At 38.8% G+C, this 22,892-nt stretch overlaps 1 protein-coding gene across 1 annotated transcript in view; it reads right to left on the bottom strand.

Annotated features, from left to right (window-relative positions):
* The window catches only part of TRIO (trio Rho guanine nucleotide exchange factor), a 183,943-nt gene that overhangs the window by 140,539 nt on the left and 20,512 nt on the right, over positions 1–22,892 (bottom strand). Inside the window, exons 6-9 of the mRNA XM_009325001.1 lie at positions 17,082–17,273; positions 13,592–13,723; positions 9,261–9,491; positions 1,744–1,866 (exon numbers count right to left, since the gene is read on the bottom strand). Coding sequence (XP_009323276.1) covers positions 1,744–1,866; positions 9,261–9,491; positions 13,592–13,723; positions 17,082–17,273 — 678 coding nt within the window. The remainder of the gene's footprint in view (positions 1–1,743; positions 1,867–9,260; positions 9,492–13,591; positions 13,724–17,081; positions 17,274–22,892) is intronic.

Genomic DNA, 22,892 nt, shown 5'->3' with positions numbered 1-22,892 from the left:
GGGGCATGCTTACATTCAGTTTTAGAGCAAATAAGAGGAACAACTCAGAGGGTGTGCCTCTCTTGGCAGTCACTACACATTCAAGAGTTAGAGATGAAAAAAAATACTTATTAGATCATTTTGTCCATCCTTCTGTCAGTGGAAGATAGTCCCCTGTAGTATATTTAAGTTCTTTGACCAGTCTAAGTTTTAAGTATCTCCAAAAATAGAAATTCCACCCATCCCCTAAAGAGATCATTTTAAACTGTAGTAACATTCAGTTTTAGGAAATATTTTCTAAGTATTTGCTTTACAACTTTCTACTTCAAAGCATAATGCAAATTAACAAGATGCTTTTTTAATAGTTTACATCCCTCTAACAGTTCTACACACTTCATCCCCTTTGGTTACTCAAACATTTTTTTCTTCTTTGCTCAAATAACAGTATTAAGTATGAGATCATTCAGGTTTTGTTAAGTGTCTTACAGAAATAGATTCTTGCTTGTCTGACCCAGAAAAGTAAGTATTTCCACATGTAAAATATTACAGATTTTACTAAAAATGAAGTATTAGGCATGCATATGAAAAATCCAGCATGTGTATATACAAAACTAACAACGCTTATTATTTTGGAAAATTTTATAGGAAATCAATACTGAGGAAGTTTTCTGATGCTATTTCAAGTCCTCAGTTACTGGAGTGCTCTAAGACTGTATTTACAAGTGAAATTTTACTAAGAGCTTAATCATCCATTAAACAGGCAATCTGTAAACACACTTCTGATGCATCCGCCATAGTAGGTGTCACTGCTGAGCTCCTGCATGTCACTTCAGAATTTTCTAATGATGCGTCTTCTGTTTTGACTGAAGGACCACTGTATCAACCCTACCTTAATGAGATTTTTCTTGATGAATCGTAGAGATGTTTACTCTCACCAATCATTAAGACTGGACAGACAGTACATGTTACTAATGGGGAGGATTCTAGCCTTCAGCTTCTAATGGGTTTTATTCACCTCATGCCCTTTTCGAGGCTGCCACCCAAACCAACTTCCTCTTGTTATGCTCCCTGCATTCCTTAGTATCTCTATTTCTTTTGGCTTGACTCTTTTTCACAGAAAAGTGTGTTTTGAAGTTCTATCATCAGTTCCACTTAAGGCTAAAACTAGAGTCTTCCTATGGAAAAAGCGGTGGTATCAGTGATTCAGAACAGGAGGACATACACAAACTCAATTGTATTTAAAGAAACCAAAGCCAGGTTGACCAGTTTGCTGGCTCACCTGGTTTCTTAGGAGTCCTCCCTTCACCCCCATCAGACTGTTGTGGGGATTTGGGAGCTCCTCAACCTTAAAGTCAGGAAGCAGGGCTTTCAATTCATCTCCATCCTCTCTTACAGGCTGCACAAAAGTTTAAATCCTAGAATCCCATGGAATTAAGTTACTTTAAAAGGAGAGCTTTCATTCTTCTGTGACTCAATATTTGAAAGCATGCTTTTGAAATAATAATAATAAATAATATCAGCAGCAGCTCTGTTGGGCTTCAAGGCTCCCACTCTCTGCAGGACTGTGGAAGTTTGTTTTTTTCTTGTTGAAGCTGGAGCGCAAAGCAGAAATGAAATAAGAGCTTGCAACAGAAACAAAATAGTCCATTCTTGGAACTGAATTTTTTGTAGTGGAGCTCCCTCTACTCAACCCTTCAGTGCCACAGAAGGAATTTTTCATATATTTCCATGACAAATTACAGTCCTTCATGTGATTGTTTTTACCTGCGCAACCTCTTCAAAGTCTTCATGGCGTTTCTGCAAAGCTCTAGCCCGATGCAGGGATTTTCCCACTCCAGTATGTTTGCTAAGAAAAGCTTCTCCATGGTTTTCAATCCAATCCAACACCTGTGGTACAGAAGAGAGACATACAAAAACTCTGAGTGGGTGTACTAAATGTTGCTACAAAAAGACAACTATTCAAGAAACTAAGAAGCTGTAAAGGGACTGCTTATAACATACTGTACTGTTGGATTAAAACACAGTATTGCCATTGAAGGAGATTAATTATATCTCATTAACTTTTCTCAAGGCAATAACTAGCTCAAACTAGCTAAATCGTATGATTTAAGATTATATGTTTATTTTGAAGCCTACCAAGGACAACCTCATTTCTACACATTCATCAGTTTGACAGTAATCTGATCCAAGTGGCTAGACCCCTTGTGAGGGTCTCTCTGTAATCCGTTTATGCCTTCAGCTGACATTTTTCTGTAAGGTAACACTAATGGAGTTTGCATATTCCCCAACAATGCTGGTGAATAACACAGTGAAGTTTTATTTTAGATGAGAAATGGCTTCTCCTACTACATATTATTAAGTCAAGAAGAAAGATTCAGTAGTAGAATTTTTAATTAACGCAATAAAATTGAGTTGAAATCATTATGAGATGAATGACGTCTGCATTCAGAGCACATGAAGGATTTTGCCCCAATTCTGAAGAAGCTTCTCCTCAAAACATTGGACAGACATAATTGTGTATTGTAAATTTTATAGCTGAAAAAGTGAGGAATGAAAGACATTTTAAGGACATTAACACTTCTACCACAATGGCTGGGCTGACAGCTTTATAAATAGTAAAAACTGTACATGTAATTAGTTCCTGCCAGTTAACACAAAAGATTACTGCACACATACCAAGTTTCTGATGAGTGAATGAACAAAAACATCCGGTCTCTCTCCAAACTAATACATCTTAGCTATATCTTCATTCATTCATTAGCTAGCATGCATACGGTACTTAATTCTTTGGAGGATAGTCAGAGGTTCAAGAATGCTGTTCAGAATTAAAAACAACTGCATATAAGCAATTTTCTTAAGTCAGCTACCCACTTTTACACAGTATTTATGTAGTGGTGTGGAATACTCTACCTAACATTTATCTTCAGGTTTTAAAGAAAGAAGAACGCTGAGTATTTTGTTTCGTTTTGAATATACCTGCCAGAAACCTGTACCTTATCTCTCCTTATCTACTAGTGTCCTTTACTCTGATTCCTGAAGTTTGGTGAGGTTTTTTTCCTCTTTTCCTGTACTGAAAGCATTTGACACTTGGTGTAACTAAAGAGAAAGACTTCTTTTGTTTTGTTTGTTTGCTTCCAAACAGACTTGAGAACCATTCCTGCAACATCACTCATGGCTACATTCAATGCACATGTAATCCCACACACTATTCCCATACAAAACATCCATGCTTTCTTTAGTAGACAAAATGAAACCATCTGGTGTGATTTTCTCATGTATCTTGACTGTTAGAATCTTTTTTGGTTTGCAAACTCTCTCCTACCGGACATCTTCAAAACAACAAACAATCCCCTAACACCACATAATACAGCCATCTCAAATCACCAACCCTTATGCAATGTTTGTTTTTCCTAGTAAGTATTTCCAAAAGAATATTATTGTGTTTTAGGTCAATGTACATTTTCATTTGCTTCTTTCAAGGGAAAGTATTGATCAGAGAAGGTAGAGCGAGGAGCCAAACATGGCCTCAGTTATCTGTAAAGTTTATATTACCAATGCTTTTGACTAGTTTCAGGAGACTACTCTGCTTTTCTCATTATAAAAGAGCTAAAAAGAGACATGTTTGGATGAGAGAATTAGACTGGACTCTGGAGACTACTAACAGTTATAAGCTAACAAATGAAATCAACAGCAAAATCTGTCCCAGAAAGTGTGGGATGAAAAGCAGAAAGCAGCCCAGGGAGAATGATTTTTGCTCCAAATAATGGTCAGTAACTTCTCAAGAGAAGAAATTGTCATAGAAATCCAGTACACAGGATCATGACATAAACCAGTCAACTTAGAGAAACATTGCTGCCTCTAAGTGAAATCAGTATGAATACAAGTCTTATTAGTGCTCAGCCTTCTTACCTTGATTCTTAACAAACCTGAGGAAGCACTCTTTATTGGGAATTTCACAGCATGTAAAAGCAGAGTCAAAGTTAAGGTATTCTCTTGCCCATCAGTGAGAGCTTTTGCGTACCACTTTGACCAAAGGACAATACCATTAGCTGGCACTGATATTAGCCATTTAGCAATCTGAAATGATGCATTTTCTTCCTCTTCCTGGGAGAGGCAAGAGTTACAGAAACCATCATACGAACCCACTAAGGACTTGTCTACTAATACTGAAAGCACATGGAATTCACTCCTGTAGGTCAGTGATACATAGGAATTTAAGAGGCTCAATTCTTTCAGTATTGATAATCCTCCACTGCAGCAAGTTGCTTTAATGATGCAATTAAGCTCTAACTGCAGTCTCAGCAGAACCATCCTTATGCCCAATATAGATTCTTGAAAAAAAATGCTTATTCTTAAAACACCAATACTGAATATATGATAGAAGAAACTACTATGGAAAGATGGCTTCAGCTTCACAAATTCATTGCTCATGGCTGTAAAATATGTTTTGTATATGGTGTTTGCAGAAATAAACAATCTGATCTTTTGCAGACTCAACATGCTCATTTTCACCAGTCCTCCCCACATCGTCATCCAGTCCTTACCCCCCCACCCTTAGCTACTTTGCACACTCACTTCTCAGATCACCACCACTTACTTGGTGCTGACATAACATTCAGAAGGGGAAGATGGAAATCTCTGCCTTTCTAATCTTCGGATAGTTCAAATGTGGAAATACTCTCTCCCGAAAAGAACCATTTCACACTGGAACCACCTCCAAAAGCCACAGGAGGATCGCACGGTGAAATCAGTATTATTTTGACACTGAACAAGTAGCAAGCATTCTTGGCCCGCCCTTCATTAGTCAAGGCTGAAACAAGTGACTGTTACAACAAAAACTCAGACGGAGTCTTTGAGGCAGGCAGATCAAGGAAGGAGAAGCAGCACATTTATCCAGAACAGACAGAGAGAAGACACCCAAGGTCAGCGAGGACCTAATAAATGTATGTTTTGAAAAAAAACTAGAAGTATGTTTTACTAATCTCTGGCTTGCAAGCCATCAGGAGTGTTTTTCAGGCCCCAAAACTTTGACCATAGGAGTGCCAGCAGTATCACCAGAAACATTATCTTTTATGTTCAGTTTTGACCTTTCATGGCTTAGCAGCACAACCCCCCACATTGCTATTACAACTCTGCTTTATTGCTTCGTATCAGAACCGTCAGAGCCAGCTCCTTTCCTTTCCTTAGGTGAAAGCCTGGCGTACGTTATCCACTTGGTAAGCTCGTTAATTCTTAAGCATAAAATTATACTTTTATTAGCATGTTTTACACTAGAGGGATTATTTTCAACAGTTGAGTGCAACAGCCAATGACCTGACTTTTACTGGGGAGGGACGGGATGGGGGGACGACACCAAACAAAACAAAAAAAACCCCAAAAACCAAACCAACCCAAAACCAAACCAACCCACTGTCTTATTTGGTGTTAATATACAAACTAACTAGGAACTCGATCTCCTGGCATGTTTCTGCTATCTAAGGTGAAACTCAGGATTCTGTTCAGTTTAAGACTGTCATAGGTTTTCACATTTCAAATTTCAGATTTGCTCTAATTCACATCCTATGTACTATTTTTAGTATTTCACGTGCTACCTTCCTTACTACTTACTCCAAGAAATTAGCAGATGATTCTTGGTGTACGCAGCTAGCACCACAGTGTTTTTGTTGATTTGGAAAGCTCCACTAGAAACACTTTCCCAATACTGAACATACAAGACAGAAGAAATAAAAAAAACCAACAACCAACCAGTTTTTCTAAGGTGGAAGTAACACAAAAGGAAGTACCAGCTCATCACAGCTAATTCCCTCCTCCAACTCAACTCTGTCACTCACTTAACACTTCCATGAACTGATTTATTTCATTAATCCAGCAGAAAACTACGCCAGCAGAGGAAAGAGGAGGAAATCACAGATTCATGCTGAAGGACAGTTACAGATTCACTTACAGTGCACTTGGTTGCTTGCCACTATGTGCAATTTAACTATAAACAGTGGAAGAGAGCTGCACTTAGTTTGTTTTGACGTGAAAAAAAAAATTAACTTTACTGACAATAATTAAAAAAGGTTTTCATGCTAATTTCTAAATCATGCTAGATAATCTTAATTGAATTTTTTAAGGTTTGAACAAAGACTAAGAAGCCCGAGAGAATGTGCAAATGAAAACTAAAGTATTTTAGAAAGTTGCTTTGGAGCTCTACAAAAACCGTTCCAGAATTGTCTTGGATATAAATTTAACTAATACCTCATAACCGAGTAATTTCATGCACTGAATGGTGTCAATGATCATTCAACTGAAGAGCTAACATTTCTCAGATAAATCAGATGATCTGATAAGGTTGTTTTGGTTTTGTTTTGCAAGAAAAAAGAATCCTTATTATTCAAGATTACTTTTTTCCCCGACGGATTTTCAAAGCTGAGCGCGCTACAATTTGCCAAAGCAAGGCTATTCTAGGGAAATACCATTATGTGCTTGCCGTTATCTTTAAGGCATCTGCTCCTGGCTACTATTAGATTAATTTGTCTGGTATGGATGTTGAATTATCATTGTCTCAAGCATGATCTGCACTGAAATGAAAGTATGAAAAGTTGTATTACAAATGGGAATATTAACTGCAATTCACATTGTGATTCACAAGGCAGTGCCTAAAATACACCAGTATCTGAAAGTTAAGTTAAAGCAACATAACAAAGAGCTACACTTCGACATGCAACATTTCAGAAGCCTCCAACGTGGATGTTAACGGCCATTACAGGGATAAACCAAAGGACAACCCAGTCTCTGGCAGTGATATTACTACTTCTAGTAGTACTTACTACTATTAAGGGAAGGTCTTAGGAACACGGCAAGCAGGGGCTGCATCTCTGTACATAAGATCTAGTTTGAGATCTAAAGTGGTTGATAAAGATGTGCATTAGCACCAAAGGCTGCAGCTTCAAATTGTCAAGAGGATATCTTGATAGCTTAATGCAAGGTCTTCCTTGCAAAGCATATAGAGAAACCAGAGGCATAAACAGGAAGAAAGAAATTTCTCCAACCGGTAGGTAAGGCATGTACTGAATAATGAGCCTAGATGGATTAACCCTCTTGAGCCAACTGGTTCATACTGAAAACTTCTGTTATACTCGCAATCTACATGCGTGATTTGGATAACACATTCTTGATACTGGAAGTTATAGAAATAGGTAAAGCTCTCTACTTTGTTGTTTTCAAACCTGAGACTATTTGGTGTTAAATGCACCAGTTCCAGGGGCTGACAGGTCTCATACAGAGAAGGAAAATCCAGCTTCTTGATGAAGAACCTGGTGGTGACTCTACAATGTCTTGAGTCTAATGAAGGGTTATTTGCCAACTTCAAAGAACAAAGCAGCTTCAGAGCTAACTCCTCCACTCCGAGAGCCGTGACTTCGGAAGAAGCCGAAAAAGAGAATTTCCTACAAACATTTTATGACTACCAAGATAATAAAAGCAAAGAGTAGGAACAGCACAATAAGACTCTCCATAGCATTTAATGAACACCTTCCCCCAGGAAATAAACTGCCTGCAGCCTGGCCTACAGGCCTGAAACCTGAATTATGTATCTGGTAAATAACCTCAGAGGATCCCTTGGCCTAGGCTGCCTAAGTAGGTCCTACTTGGATTGAATTCAAACTAGACGAGAAAGTTCCGGGATCCAATCCGCATTTGGTGGCACTAGGCTACCACTGAGAAGACCTACATTTTTCCCTACGAGAAGCAAACCACTGTGTTAATTTCAGTTTCTGAGGATTCCTTATGAAGCCTTTTAAGTTCAAGAGGCAATTCATTTGTGGACTGTGCCTCATCAGTTTTGATGAGTACCCTTCACAGACTACTTGTGCAAGTACCAGCACTGGACTCTCCTGACTAGCTACTATTTATGTAGTAATCTTGATGAAGAGCTTCTAGGATTTATACAATGGCATAATAGAGTTTTCAGTTTGGTTCTCTATGCCCTTCCTGACCATTGATAACAATTGACCCTGCTTTCTTTTACTTTTTTGTCAGCTAACATTTTTCATGCCTTTCTGCATCCTTCGTCACATCTAATTGTTGAGAAGTCGCATAACTGCCTGCCTTTCAACATATGTCTCTTTTTACATCAAAAGTTTTAATAATTTTACACTTAATTTAGTGCTTAAGTATTTTTTAAGCTGTTTTCTTTACCTTACAGGAAGAGATAGGCACTGCGTATAGAAGAAAGTTGAGCTAACAAGATTGCTCACTCTCCCCACCGCCTGCCTGAATTAAGTATCTCTGTCAACTACTGTAAATGACGGAAACCAAGTTATTTCATTCCCCACTGCTGACATCCAGCATCTTCTTGAAACAGTCCAGTACAAGAAATTTGGCTTAAAGTGCAATTAATTCAGAAGAAACAATATTAGTTTAACCAGAATGTATGGCTGGCTAACTAAAAACTCCATTTGGAAGTTCCTGATTTCTGAACACCTTTACACTGAAATGAAAGAACATGATCAGCAAATACTGGCCATCTTTACTTTTTTATGAAGATGAGCTATTAAGGGATAAATTACTAATGTCTCTGTCAATTGCAGCTTAAGGCAAACATTTTCTGTTTATTAAAAAAAATCTGTCAACAAAGGATTTCTTTTCAGCTTCACCTTTTTAAGCTAAAATCATGTCAGAGATATTAATGCCTGTACTTAACTACTAATTTTTATGAATGTCATCATAATAATAAAAATAAGGCAGCTAATAACCATTAATTCAAGAACAGTGTCATTGTCAGAAAGTAATCTTGTCTGTAATTTCTATACCTCTTTAGTATACTACTCTCAGGTTTTAAAGAAATTAAGTATCACTGAGGATTTGAAACTAAAACTTTGTTACAGAATAACACTGTTAATTTTTTTGCATGTTACTCCTACAAGTCTTGCTGACACTTCAAGTCCAGATGTTTACCTAGAATGTGAATGACAGCTTCCAGCATAAGCTCAGAATAGCCGTCTAGAATAAAAATCTTTTTCATCCTATCTGACTTAAAGTAAAATAAAGAAGTTAATTTAAAAAAAGAAAAAACTGAAGCAGAGCTAACTTACAAATATAATTTCTACCCATAACAGCCAATATCCTCTGATAACACACAGAACTTGGAATCAGTCAGTCAGTCCCATGCAACTATTCGACTGCTGAATGGAAGAACATGGAGTTTGGCATTCAAAACCCACTTGTCAATGCAACCAGCATCAAATCACAGGCTGACAGAGTAGAAAGGCATTTAGACAACATGAAATAAAACCTACCTGTTGAACATCCTGTTGAAAAACACATAGTTGAAGCCGCTGGTGCAAGCGGACCTTTCGATGCTGCCAAATATTTTCCAGCTGGCGCTGGTGGTGCAGTACTTCATGGATGACATCCAGAACATGATGAACTGCTTTTGAGTAGTTGGCAGAGGCGGTGAGAGAATCAGAACTCCCAGGTGTCAAAGGTCTCTGAAGTTTGTCAAGCAGTGACTTTCCATCTTGGCTCACCTGACCACCAGAAAGGAGGAAGAATTACTTGTCTTGCCAAAAGCTTGTTAGACTATTATTTCATTCCCCACCCCCCTCCCCATTTTAGATGTCTTTAAGAACTTGGGGAGCAGTGATGAAGATTTTCTTTTATTCCAGGCATGATTACATGCAGCTGTTACAGAAAAAAAAAAAACAAACCAATGTATATTCTCCCTCTATGTAAGACAATTTTAAGAAGTAGCACTCCTCTAAATAACAGCCTGTCTTGATTTTTCGATTACCTTAAGAGTGCTTTTCCTTTGAAGTGTGGGCTGTTTTTTTTTTTTGTTTAAGCAGGTCAAGACTAACTTAGAATAAATACTCTTCAGCTCTTTCTCTAGTCAACAAAGCACCTAAAATTAAGCATTTAACCAGAATTATCCTGCCAGGAACATCTCTCTCTTTTCATAGGCTGTAAAGGTGAACAGGGAGGTTACCTTCTATAGGTTAATATTTATTTGATGAATACATTTAGACCAACAGATATGAACTTAGGACATGCTTTGATCTGACACGATTTACAACTTCTAAATTATTCCTGTTACTGGTAAGCCAAAGGCAAACTGTTGTTACAGCAAACTTAAACCCGATTAAATCACTTAAAACCTTTCCATGCAGCAAAGATAGATACTCTTTTCCAAAATGTGTTTAACTACTGATGCTGACAAGAAACATCAGTCATTTCTAATTGTTGTCTTCTCTGATTCAAACCACAGCAAAAATTCTCAGATTTACCTGGCATGCTAATTAAAAAGCAATAATCCTATCTTATCCGGTCACTATTAATGTTTAGCACTTGCCAAGGCTGTTGAAAGCACTTTCCATTGCCGTTTAGCTATTCTGTCACTTTTAGCATGAAGCTCAGAGAACTGTTACAATTCAGTATCATTCAGCTATCTGTAAAGAACTCTTCTAATAGCTCATCTAACAGGCATGAAAAATTCATCTGAAACCATAAGACTGGAGTGTAAACAATACTCTGAATCCATCAAATCAACACCATGTCAGAAAGAGAAAATTTGTCAAAGCCTTCCCCCAGTGGCTATTTTCAACAATTTTCACTAAATCTAGGCACATTTAAAATTTGCTATTCAGTAGTCAAACAGATCCAAATGAAAATTCTTTTCTAATAATTAGGTTACAAGTGAGTTTACTTCTCAGTTCAAATTTAAGCTTTTTCATTTTAGCAATAAGTATCAACACAGAGAATGAAGCTCACTTGGAAAAGTAGCTCCTATAAAGTCAAGTCAGGCAGAAAAAGAGTATAGTCCATAGTAGTTATTATAATGATGATTTTTTTTCTTTTCTGTATCCAAAGCAATTATCTAGTACAAGTCTTTCAAATATTTCAAGATAATGGACTTTAATTATCTATCCACAGCCCATGAAATTTAGGGGGGAAAAAAATAATTAATTGCGACAGCCCATTGATCTGATTAGTTTATTAGCTTTACAAACAAATGATTATGCACATTTCCTCCTGGGAGTTAACACAGTAAAGTTTTCTTCCTTCCCAGTGCATGACAACCTTAAGATTTCAGTGAGATATATAGCTTCATTTATATATATAACTTCATTTAAGGCACAGCTATTGGATTTTCAAGCACACCAGTTATCTAAGCTTGTAAGCTAGTACGTTACTTTTCTAGTAATATACAGTAATTACCCTCAGTAAAATCAGACTGTCTAGTCTTAAAAGCATTTACTCTCTTAAAATTACTGTCTTCTACTTTGCAACCAAGTCGTGTTGTCAAGACATTGTAATCTAAAATGAATGACAAAGTGTTGTAATTTTCACAGTGTTCCTCTCTCTCTCCCCCCACTGTTCATTCATCACAAAATGAAAGGAGCTCCGTGCGGTAACAGAAATGAAGTCATACATCTAATAATGATAAGCAATAGTTCTGTAATATCTTTACACAGAAAGACAACTCCATCAATCTTCAAAAAGGAATGCGTGTTTAAACAAAGCAAAATAAAACCTTCTGTCCAGAGGAGGAACACAACTTGTACATACACATACAACTATTATTTCTGCACCAATTCTGGTTGCTAAAGACAAAGCTATTGCTTCACCAGATGGGGAAAAGTAATGACCTGAAATTAGAAGAAAGGCACCTGTTTGGTTTTTGGGTGGTTTTTTCTTTGTTTGTTTTTTGAGCAGTACCAACAAAGGTTTTGTTAAAATCTCTAGCTATCCCAAAGTCAAAAGCTACAGCTTTGAAATCCTCAATAAATTTTCAAGGTATTTGCCAGAGCAATCCTATAATCTACCCATCTAATTTATTTTCATTATGCATCACCAGGAAGCAAACAGTATTTAACATGGTAATTCACAGTACTTATTTACACTTAACAGCAGGCTCTAATCCAGTCACATCCCTGATGAAAAAACACAAACAAACCCAATCCAAACCAAACAAAACCAAACCAAAAAAATCCCACTGTTTTAACTTCAATGATTTGTAATCATTATTCCAGACAGCCCCTTCTTATTCCTTGCTGCACTCTCATGGAGCATGCACCCCAGATCGCCTCTCTTCTCATAAATCTACTACAAACGTGCTACACCTCTGTCCCTTGTTTTACAAAGGGATCCTCCCAATGAAGAGAGGTTATAATGAAGACAAGAAACCTTCCTACAAAGCATGCTCTCAAGAATGAGTTAGAACAGGTATGTGTAGTAAGATCACAAGTTTTATCACCAAAGGTGTGCTTCAGTATGTCGTTAGATCAGTTGCCAAGGCAAGGTGGCATTTATCAGGAATGGGGATATCAGTGTGTATTTTACACAAAAGAACAACAACTCGTGAACTCTGGACGTCTGACATGGTAATAAAGTTTATGCAGGCCCTAAGATGGCAGGTATTCAAAAAATCCAGTTTTGATATACCAACAATAGGACTGATCATCAGCACTAATCTTACCCTCCCTTTATTGCTAAATGAAATGTGACCAGACTTATGATTCAGTCGCCCATAAATAGAGCTGGTTCATCAGAAAGTAGTTTTATCTTTGATGTAATGTATAAATCAGAACAATTATTTCAGTCCCACATGACCTCTTTTTAAAAGGAGGTGCAAGCTGTGGCTGAAGCTATACTGTGTCCACTGATCATTTTTTACATGATTTAATCAAATGCATACTTTTCTGCAACTTTCATGAGAACAGAAACTACTGTATTTAATCCAGAATAACACCAGTCCAATTTAACAGCAATAACAGTTTTATCCTGTGATGAGAACAACCCTGGAAAAAGAAAGCAAGAAAAGCTCAACAGGAAATACAGAAAATACCTGTTATCTAATAGTGAAGTCGATACCCACTTGATTTCTCACTTCAGCTAACTAAAGCACATGAGAGAACTCAATATTTGAAGAAAAACAATAGATACTTTAGTCATTGCTTTCTAGGCCACCTTCAAAATAAGCATTTTATCTTAAGTTGTAAATACATCTATTAGAAATACTAGGAAATATTATTACTCCATTGTGTGCAGAATCCAAGATTAGAGCAGCAGCACAGGATATGCTCATCTTATGAATGCTGGCTACATAGGCACACTGGCTCATTTAAGTGGCTTTGAGGTTGGCAGAACTAAGTATATAACTTCCGGCTTGTCAAGTGACATCCTTTGATGGTTAAGCCTTTTTTGTGAGGCAATTTCAGAGATTGATTTTCAAAACACACTTAAAGCAATCCATGCCAACAGAATACTTTCCCAAAGAATACCCAGCTAGCTTCCCTTCAAGTAAATGATTAAACGATAGTATTATACTGCTATTAAAAGGTAGCAATATGCAAATGTAAATTAAAACATACTTAGTACACTGCATGGGTTGTTTGTACCACGCATGCTTCCATCTTGCCTTTTAAATTTCTTGCAGAAGATTAAAGGGAAGACTTAACACTTAACTTTTGAACAATAGTAGCAAAGTCCAGTATACTAAATTAAAAAAGAAGCTTGGCACTTGAGTTTCCAACTAATGCACTATGCAACAAGCAATGCCAGTTCATGATCCAAACTTAACATTACACCATTTTAGTCAGCAACCTAAGGAAACAAACAGGACACTTACCTCAGAGTAAGCCAAGGTAATATGCTCATATATCCCTTGATGATGATGGATAGCATCTTCTAAATCTTGCAGTTCTGAGGGAAGCTCCACCTCACCGCAGGCTTTACACCATGAGTCCACATTGCTCATGTACTGCAACAGAGAAAAAACATTCTGCTTGATTTTGGGTTCTATCAATAAGTATACACATGTTGGTAATATACAAAAGGACTGGCATCTGTGTGACAGCCACTGAAAAGACTTTTTTTAAAGGAAAAATGTTTAGTGTATTTCTCTCTAAACTGACCAAAATGAAGCTTATATCAGAATAGAAACAAATACTCAAGTCTGACTATACTTATGCTTTTAGTTAGATGGAACTCTTTGAGCCATTCACAGACAGGCAGGCTTAGTGGTATGTTGGCAGCCTTCAGAACCAATTAAACTGTTGGCAATACTGATGCTTCAAGTTTACTCTTGCTCCTTTTCTTGACTTTGCAGCTAAGAAGAAGTTTACTTCACCCTGCACCTACCATTTCAGACGCATGAAAGCAAATTAAGGTCTTGTCTACACAAAGAGGTAAAACATGCTACAATTTTCAAGTCCAGACCCTCAGCTCTTACCCATCAACTCCCTTGTGCAGATACTCATGGTATCATGAGGTATCACCTCACCTTTTTTAAATCTTCAGAGAAAACCAAGTTACTTTGCACATGTGTACAGATGCACACACACACACAAAGAATTAATGGTGAACCGTTCACTGAAACACTCCACAGTTGTCTTTTGCTGGAAAGAGATCACCAAGGAGGCAAAGCAGACTTAGAGCACAGCAAATTCACACCTCAGTCCCCAAAGCACTAACTACTATATGCAGAGAAGCACTAAATCCATTTGGCAAGCTACTACAGCAGCAAGCATGTAAGGGATTTACAACTTAAGCGGGGGTCTCTTAGGACTAACACTGAACTTTGAGTACACAGTCATTTCAGCACAGCTGCTCAAGTCAAGCCTTTCGGGGAAATTGAGGATACTGCAACAGAATCTCTTCTGCAGACAATTTATCTGAAGCTTAAGCTGTCTTGACAGACAAGAAACTGACATCATAGCTGTATGCACAGCAGAAGTTCTGTCAACTTATTTTTGACAGCTAGGGGGCATGAATTTTATACCCTCGTTATGCTAGGAAAGGAAAGAGGAAAAAAGAATCTGTTTTTCTAGGAGTTTTCATAGCTGTTAAACTTAGTACAGCCAAGCACATGTGGTATCTGTAAACTAAATTTGTCCTCTATTCATGTCAAGTTCAAGTCTCAAAAGTTTTAAGAGACCAAGCCATTACTGGCATCATATATATCTTAATTCCTGGAGCACGTGTAGTCTTTAGAGGAAAAAGTAATCCACAGACCATTTCTGGTACTCCATTATTTTTTGAAAGCTAGGAGGAAGGGTGATAGAGTACTTAACTCTAAGATACTTATTTAATTCTCATTTTATCAAGGGACAATTTTAAAAATCTCTAACGTTAAGCACTGAACATTAGAAGAAGCTCCATGTGGGACCACAGAGCTACACCTCTTGCACCAGTCAGCAGGCACTGATAGCTGGGTGCAGTCTTCACTGTGTCTGACAGCAGGCAGCGACACTTACCTGTCACGTGCAAGGGAACACATGCATTCAAGAAGGGTGTGTTATTTCTTTGGCTGCTTATTTTTTAATCATCTTTTTATGTAGGTCAAGCATCACCAGTCTCTAAAGGGGTCATTCCTCTCATTCCAAACCCTCTTTCCTTGAACTCACTCTCCGCTGTTAATGAAACAGCTGATATATCACAGCCAGGTATCTTACAAAGCAACTATGACTATCCATCACAGTTAATCATAAAATGAAAACCGCAGAAGGACAATTAAAAAGTAAATTAATCCCAGCAGATGCTGCACTATTTTATCTCATTCTTCTCTTTCCTCCTGTTTACACTTACATTTAATGCTGAAGAAGGTAACACCGACCCTTACCAAAGTTGCCCAGCACACACACCCACCAAATTTACTCCCTTGACTTCTGATGAACATCATTTTCTTATGAAAAAGGACAGCATTTGAGTCAGGATATACCTATCTGTCCATGTTCCACCATCCCTCTCCTATATGCATGGCTGACAGTGCTTAAATGTAAACCTGACTAACCCAAGCAATTAGAAAAGCACCAATACTGATTAGGTACCACACTGTGTCTATGAAATGCTTCAAGCTGGTTGGTGACTTTTATACCAGAAAACAATTCATTTGTCTCCTTTTTATGTGGCTTTTCTGTAAAACCTGCTAAAAATACTTATTATAGTGGCATCAGTTTATATACTTTACCTTAATCTGTCTAAGGACAGTTAAACCAATGTCACCACTAACTTAATGAAAAGCAATCTGTATTTGCATCTTAATATGTTCACATTTCTAATTTCTGGACATTTATGAAGTTGAGCATCTGTGTAGTAGAAATCAGGAAAAAAACTTCTTAAAATAAAGTGTGCTGCTTCTCTCTATTTCTGCAGTAATCAGCTCCCAAGTGGCTCCTTCATTTATTCCAAATTAAAGTTATATCAGGCATGAGACCTTCTCTTGGATCCAATTTAGCAAGGCAAATGGAAAGAAAAGTATCTCCAGCAGCCATACAGCACACCAGAGCTTCAGTCAGCCATAACCATCCAAGAACCTCTGCTCTCCAAATCCACCAAAGATGTACAGAGCAGACAGTATATCAGTGGGTGACTCAACAGCAAACACATAGCAACTCCTTCAGAACTGAATTCCCTTGAGGGGAAAACATGCTTTCACCATCAAGACTATTAACTTGGGGATATTTATTCCTATTTCCCCTACATATACCTCTTCTCTGGCAGTTACACATGGTTAATGACTTAATTAAAATAATTGGTATAGGCCTAAAGCTAAAATTTTTGTTTAATATAGGAGGAATCTCTTATGGGATACTAAGTAAACATCTCCCACCACAATTTCAGATTCAGAAGACAGTTAATTAACTTCTCAACTTTCAGGCCAGTTCAACTTAAGTTTTCTATAAGCAATTGCTATGAGTTAAATCTTGACACTCAAGGACTGATTGGGGTGGAGTGGTGAGGAGAACAGAACAAGTGATGGTTTCTGGATGTAGGAAAGGCATTATATCGATACTGACTATACTAAATTTTTTCCTTTCTTTCAATTTAAGAGCTTCATATAGCTAAGCATTTATGTCCACTTCATTTTAATTCATATAGCTAATATGGCTAAGTGATATGGGCAAGGCATTTTGTGGAGAATATAAGGGCAGTGGGCTGTCCTGAGGAGAATAAGTTTTTGTTTGAGTATCAGCTGAAATGGGCAGAAATGAATGCTCTGGCTTTCTTGCCGACCTTTTCAATCTCTGTCTTGTACTTCCGTCTAAATCAAAAGCAAAACAGTACAACTCACCATTCCAGCACAGAAACTTTTGTTGGCGCCCTCCCCATTCACTAACCTGTTCAGCTTTCTGATGGAAGATGGAGGACATATCCAGTAACGTGCTACGTTCATCCAAGGCTGCAGCAAATGCTTTCCATTCTTGCTCCAACTGACTAGCAATCTGTTTTATTTGCTGTGAAGCATAATGGCCAGACTCGACCAGGCGATTTGCTACTGACATGATGCGGTTTATGTTTACATACACATTCTATGAAGAAGGAGGGAAAAAATAGTGGAAGTTAGCAGACCACTTAAATACAGAGGTACACTTCTATAAAATTCTTCTTTATTACAGTACTGCTTAGTAGACTGGTTTTATTTGCCAAGTTTGTGCATGCCTAACTTTGGAATCTAGGTGTATAATGTAACAGCCTATCTGTATTAATGACAAGGGAGAAGGACAACTTGAAACGACCGGAGAGTCGTTAATAGTCAGCTAACATTAACGGTCAGCTTAAAGTCATGTTATATGAAGACCCATTATTACAATGAAGAGGAAAAGCTAACCATATGTTGCAACAGCCTCAATAAGAATGTTTACAGATGTTCAAGTCAACAAGACATTCAGACACGCACAATATAGGAAAATCAAAGTATAATTAGCAAGCACTTGATCTATCCATGCATGTGTGCAACATCACTCTACAAATCTTTACATCAACTTCTGAAAGTATTTCTACTTTTTAAGTAACAAAATACAGAACTCTAAGTTCTAAGGAGTTCAACAGTTTTAGATTTTATTTTCCTGCCACTATATTGCCCCTGAGCTAGCACTGAAAACTAGACAAATAAAGTCAAAGATCAGAAAGATTCTCCAGCATACTGGCATTACTCCCTGATGGCTCTTAGTCACTCTAATTTTCTTTCCTTTTAGGTCACATATGCATTTTGGCCTTAAGTATCTAAAATCTGTTCCTGTTCTGATTCTGTATTAACAAACAATATTTTTCAAAGGAAGCAATCAAGAGTTTCTGATTCTTGCAAAGCCAGAAACAAGAACAACTTCACCACCAAAAGGTTTCTGAGTAGCTCTTCCAGAGCTACTTGTATACAATGCTGAGTCGACACCTCTTTATGTTGGGCTGACTCTCATACATCTAGAATGAAGTTCTTAGAATCACAGGATTGTTGAGGTTGGAGATCATCTAGTCCAACCCCCCTGCTCAAAGTAGGTTCAGACAGAGCAGGTTGCTCAGGGTCATGTCCAGTGGGGTTTTGAGAATCTGTAAGGATGGAGAGACCTCAGTCTCTCTGGGCAACGTGCTCCACTGTTTCTTATGTTTAAATGGAATTTCTTGTATTTCAACTTGTGCCATTACCTCTTGTTCTGTTATTGGATACCATAGAGAAAAGTCTGGTTCTGTCTTCTTTACTCCCTCCCATCAGGTATTTACATTTTTATGTACGTAAGATCCCTCCTAAGCATGCCTTTATTCAGGGTAACCAATCCCAGCTCTCTCAGCCTCTCCTTGTACCACACAAGCATGCCATACAGGTACTTCAGAGAAGAACTTGGTCATGGTGACTTCCCAAAAAGGGAATGAGAGCTTTCCACATAACGCTGTCCTGTAGGCACATCCTAATTTTTGTGTGTACACTTGGAGCAACCCTAGTTCAGCCCTGTTTTGTTGATTACAGCATCCCCTTTGTTCACATCACAGCAGACCCTTTGCTTGCCAACCCAGTCCACCACTGCTCAGTTGATTGTTGGTCCTCTTCTCCCTCTCCCATCATTCTTATCCTACAGCTCTTCTTATCAGGTTGCCCAGCCTGCTGGCAAAGGTACTTTTGCCCCACTTAGTTGAATAGCAATCCTTGATCCTCAGAGAGAGGTTCCCACGGTTGGGAAACCAAAACCCTGTTGCCAACATCAGCTGTGTAAACAGTTGTGACCTGCAGGATCTATCTACCCTCTCACCAGTGGGATTGAGAAGAAAACCACCTGGACTCCCACGCCCCTGACCATTGCCTCTGGAGCCATGTAGTCACGCTTGAGACCTTCCAGGTCACCCCTGGCAGTATCATTATGGAAGAGCGCCAGGGGGCAATAGTCTGAGGGCTGGACAAGCTTTGGCAGTCTTTCCACAACATCCCAAATCCGAGCCCCCAGCAAGCAGCAAACTTCCATAGAGAATGAGTCAGGTTGGCAGATGGGGTCTCTGTTCCCTGCAGAAGGGAGTCTCCCATTACTATCACTCGCCTCTTCCTTTTGGTGCCCCTGTGTGGCTCAGACTCAGATGGCAGAGATGCTTTATTTGACAGCTCCCAGCTCCTCATCAGCAGTGAGGTCAGTGAACCTATTCTGTAGCTGCAGATCTTCAGGTGGAGCAGAAACCTTCCTCCTAGTGCCAGAAGCCATTATCTTCCAACCCTCATCATCATAGGAGTCTCCACTTCCCGAACAGACAGGCACAGAGTCTGCCTGACCCTCCTCCCTTCAGTACGATTGGCAGTTTGGGCTCTTGAAGCTGCAGTGTTGGAAAAGATCTGGTCAATGTCTTTCTCATGATCTCTGATGCTGTGCAGACTGCTGACCTCCTCCTGCAGCTCCTTTACTTGGTGACACAGATCCTTAATAACTGCACACCTCCTGTGGCCAAGGATACTAACTCCTGCTGCCCCAGCCTTAGCAAGAGGCCACAGGCATTCCCTGCAGCCCCAGACCTGCAGAGCTGCCTCCTCCTTCTGGAGCTCCCTCTGGGTTGAGGCCTCCGATGTTACAGGGATAGTCAGTCCAGCAGTAGCTGGGGACTGTGCCCTGGGGCACATCACCACCATTGCCGAGGACATGAATGCTGTTCTGAGCAGAATTGCTGGCCCTTTCTGCAAGAACTGCAGCAAAACCTGCTGCATCCATTGGCTACTTCTGTTAGCTGCACTCGTTCTTGCCTGTATCCTAAAACTTTACATGTGGGGCCAAACTGCCAAACACGATCACACAGAACGGTTGGGAAGAAAACAACAAACACCATTAAAATCTCAACATTCTGCAGTGAAATATTTTTCCCTCTTGTCCACGCAGTGCTTTCTGGAATGCCAGCACGCAAGAAATGCCATGGAGCAGTTAGCTACCTGTCAGCAGCAGCATCACAACCTTCCCCGATCAAGGCTTGAGGAACTGAGTCCAGTGAGCCAGGGGGGACAGAACTGACTGCAACAAGCCTCAGTAAAGGCCACAGTTCAACAAGTGACAGAAGAACAAGATCTGAAAATGCTGGAAAACTGTATGGTTATATTACTGTTGAGAGATGTGATGGGCAGCCTGTGCCAAAATTTGACTATACCCCTGCCAGTAAGAGAGGTCAGGGGAGAACTCTGGCACAGGGACACCCAACGCCACGTAGACGCTGAGCATCTGAGGTGGAACCATTACCTGTTGGTGTTGAGCCACTGCCCAGACCCTGACACTGACTGGCTGGAGCAAGTATTGCAGTTCCTCCAAGCTTCACTGTGCCGACTCATCTCAGTGGTAATTGGCACGGGTCTCTATTAGTTGTAACTGTATGCACGTATGCAAGCAGGAGCATACCTGACACAGCCTACACCTCAGCTGGTCCACTTAATAAATTGAGCACAACAGTGTCATGTTGGCTGTTTTTCCTTCCTGCACAATACTATCTTTTCATTTTTTAGGTAATCTCACACATCTATGCTCTCCTTTTAAGCACAGCCACACAACTGGAAGAGAATAGAACTGCTACTTCCAACAAATTTTAAAAGACTGGAGAGCATTTAGGCCTACTAAGGCGTATGTAGCATAAATACGAGACTGCTAAATGAATCCAGAAAGCCATTACATGCCTTTTACAGTGGTGTGAAAAAAACAAGTGCCAAAAGAGAAAAAAATAAAGGCTCTATTAGACTGCCATTTGAACTGTTTGTGTATCGTAACACAGGAATTTTGGAAATTCTGGAACATCAGTTAGATATGAAGGACAGGGCACCATAAATGTGAAGTTAAACAAATCAAAACTGAGCTGTGGTTAAAATGCATTCATTTTCCCATGGCAATCTGGCCTCACAAGTGTTGAAGAATACGCCCTGTAGCAGTATGAATATGAATTAATATGCTGACAGTTGAACACTTTCCAAGTTATGTATACCACATTCCTTTCCTCAAAAAAACTCTCACAATAATCTCAATTTTTTTTTCCCCACCCACTACCATATCCCTTACTACCTGATATATCTACTAAAGGTTTAAATTTCAGTTTTTTAGAATGCAATGACCCAGAAGAGACAGATTTAGTTAAGGAGGAAAAGAATTTCAAATAGCAACTCACTACAATTGGACTGTCTTTAACTGATCCTTGAAGGTTAACAGATCCTTGTTCAATTTTCTAAAAGGACAGGCAGGTCCACTATCATTATTATATGACAAATGTGTATTTTGTGCACTGCTTGAGAAGCACTGTTCCAAGTAAGCTGGTGCTCATTCCCCAAGGACTGATGTCTTAGTCGTTGCATGGATTTACATCCTGGTTTTAGTTAAAGAAGCAACAGCTATCAGGAAATAACTGTTCAAGACTTATTCAGCCATCTCATTTACATCATGTGAATCTGCATGAAACATCTGCAGCTTCTAAATGTGTATCAACTGTCTAAAGTGAAAGGCTAAAGTGATACTGCATTTCTTTCATTGTGTTACACGACTATTGTAACAAAACTAAAAAGGGAACAATTCAAGTTACTGCATTACAGTACGTACAGTAAGTGCATGAATGTACTTAGTACGATTATTTTCTCTCACAATGCCCTTTAGCCAGAAGCTGAAAAGACACATTACAATATCTGGAAAGCTCCTCATTGCAGAATTATTCCCTAAAGGGAGTGTACATATAAAAAAGTATTGCTCAGCAAAGCAACACAGATTAGTAGCCTAACACAAGCTGTAGTGCACTGTGTCATTCTTTGGTGTGTGCCTGAAAGGCAAGTACACAGGGAAAAATACAGGTGACAGCTGGCCAGCTTAACTGAACTTCTATCACACTCAATACAAAATAAAGCTGATGGATGCCCTGAAGGTTCTATTTTATTTCCTGATTTTCCCAGACCCATTTAGAAAATGTTTGTTTAGCTCCAAGATTTCAAACAGTAGTTTTCTGACACAGAGACTATTAAGCATTCAGTGTTAAAAACAACCACCTCAGTGACACAATCCGTAAGCATCATAACTGCAACCTCTATATAGACCTGATCTCTTCCCTTGAAAAAAAATAAACTCAGCAACATCCAGACTACAATTAAGAAAAGTGTTTAACCTGTTCTTCAACTACAAGGATCCTCAAAATATTCCCAGGTAACTATTTAACCATTGCTATCAGCACTGGAACAAGTGAAATATAATTTCACTCTTTCTTCAACTTTATCATCTCTGTCTCCTACATTTTTCATGGTGGACCTGGGGAATCTTACTGCAAGACTATATAGTCCAATTCCACCTTCTTTCCTCTCTTACTCTTCACTTACCTTCACTTTCTCATAGTAAATGCCCATGCCTTCAACCTCTCGTTACAGCCACGTCATTTTCATCTGGATGTTCCCCGTTACAACATTAAGTATAGGGCTCTAAACTGGACCTAGTTCTCTACTAGGATCAACTGAATCAGAGTAATTTCTTTACAAATCTTAAGTTCAGCACCCCCAATAAGTATCAAGAATGAAATAAGATTTGCTTCTTTGCAGTAACACCACTGTCTATTCTTTTAGTTCATGATCCATTGACATGAACATACTTGTTGCCGTATTAACATCTCACCAGCTGATTGCTTTTTAAAATCTGTTTATTTGCTTCTTCCCTCTTAAGGGTTGCACATCTAGCCTATTC

This window comes from Pygoscelis adeliae, unplaced genomic scaffold (assembly GCF_000699105.1).
Source record: "Pygoscelis adeliae isolate BGI_AS28 unplaced genomic scaffold, ASM69910v1 Scaffold86, whole genome shotgun sequence".
NCBI lineage: Eukaryota > Metazoa > Chordata > Aves > Sphenisciformes > Spheniscidae > Pygoscelis > Pygoscelis adeliae.
This window is presented reverse-complemented; position numbering and strand designations above follow the sequence as displayed.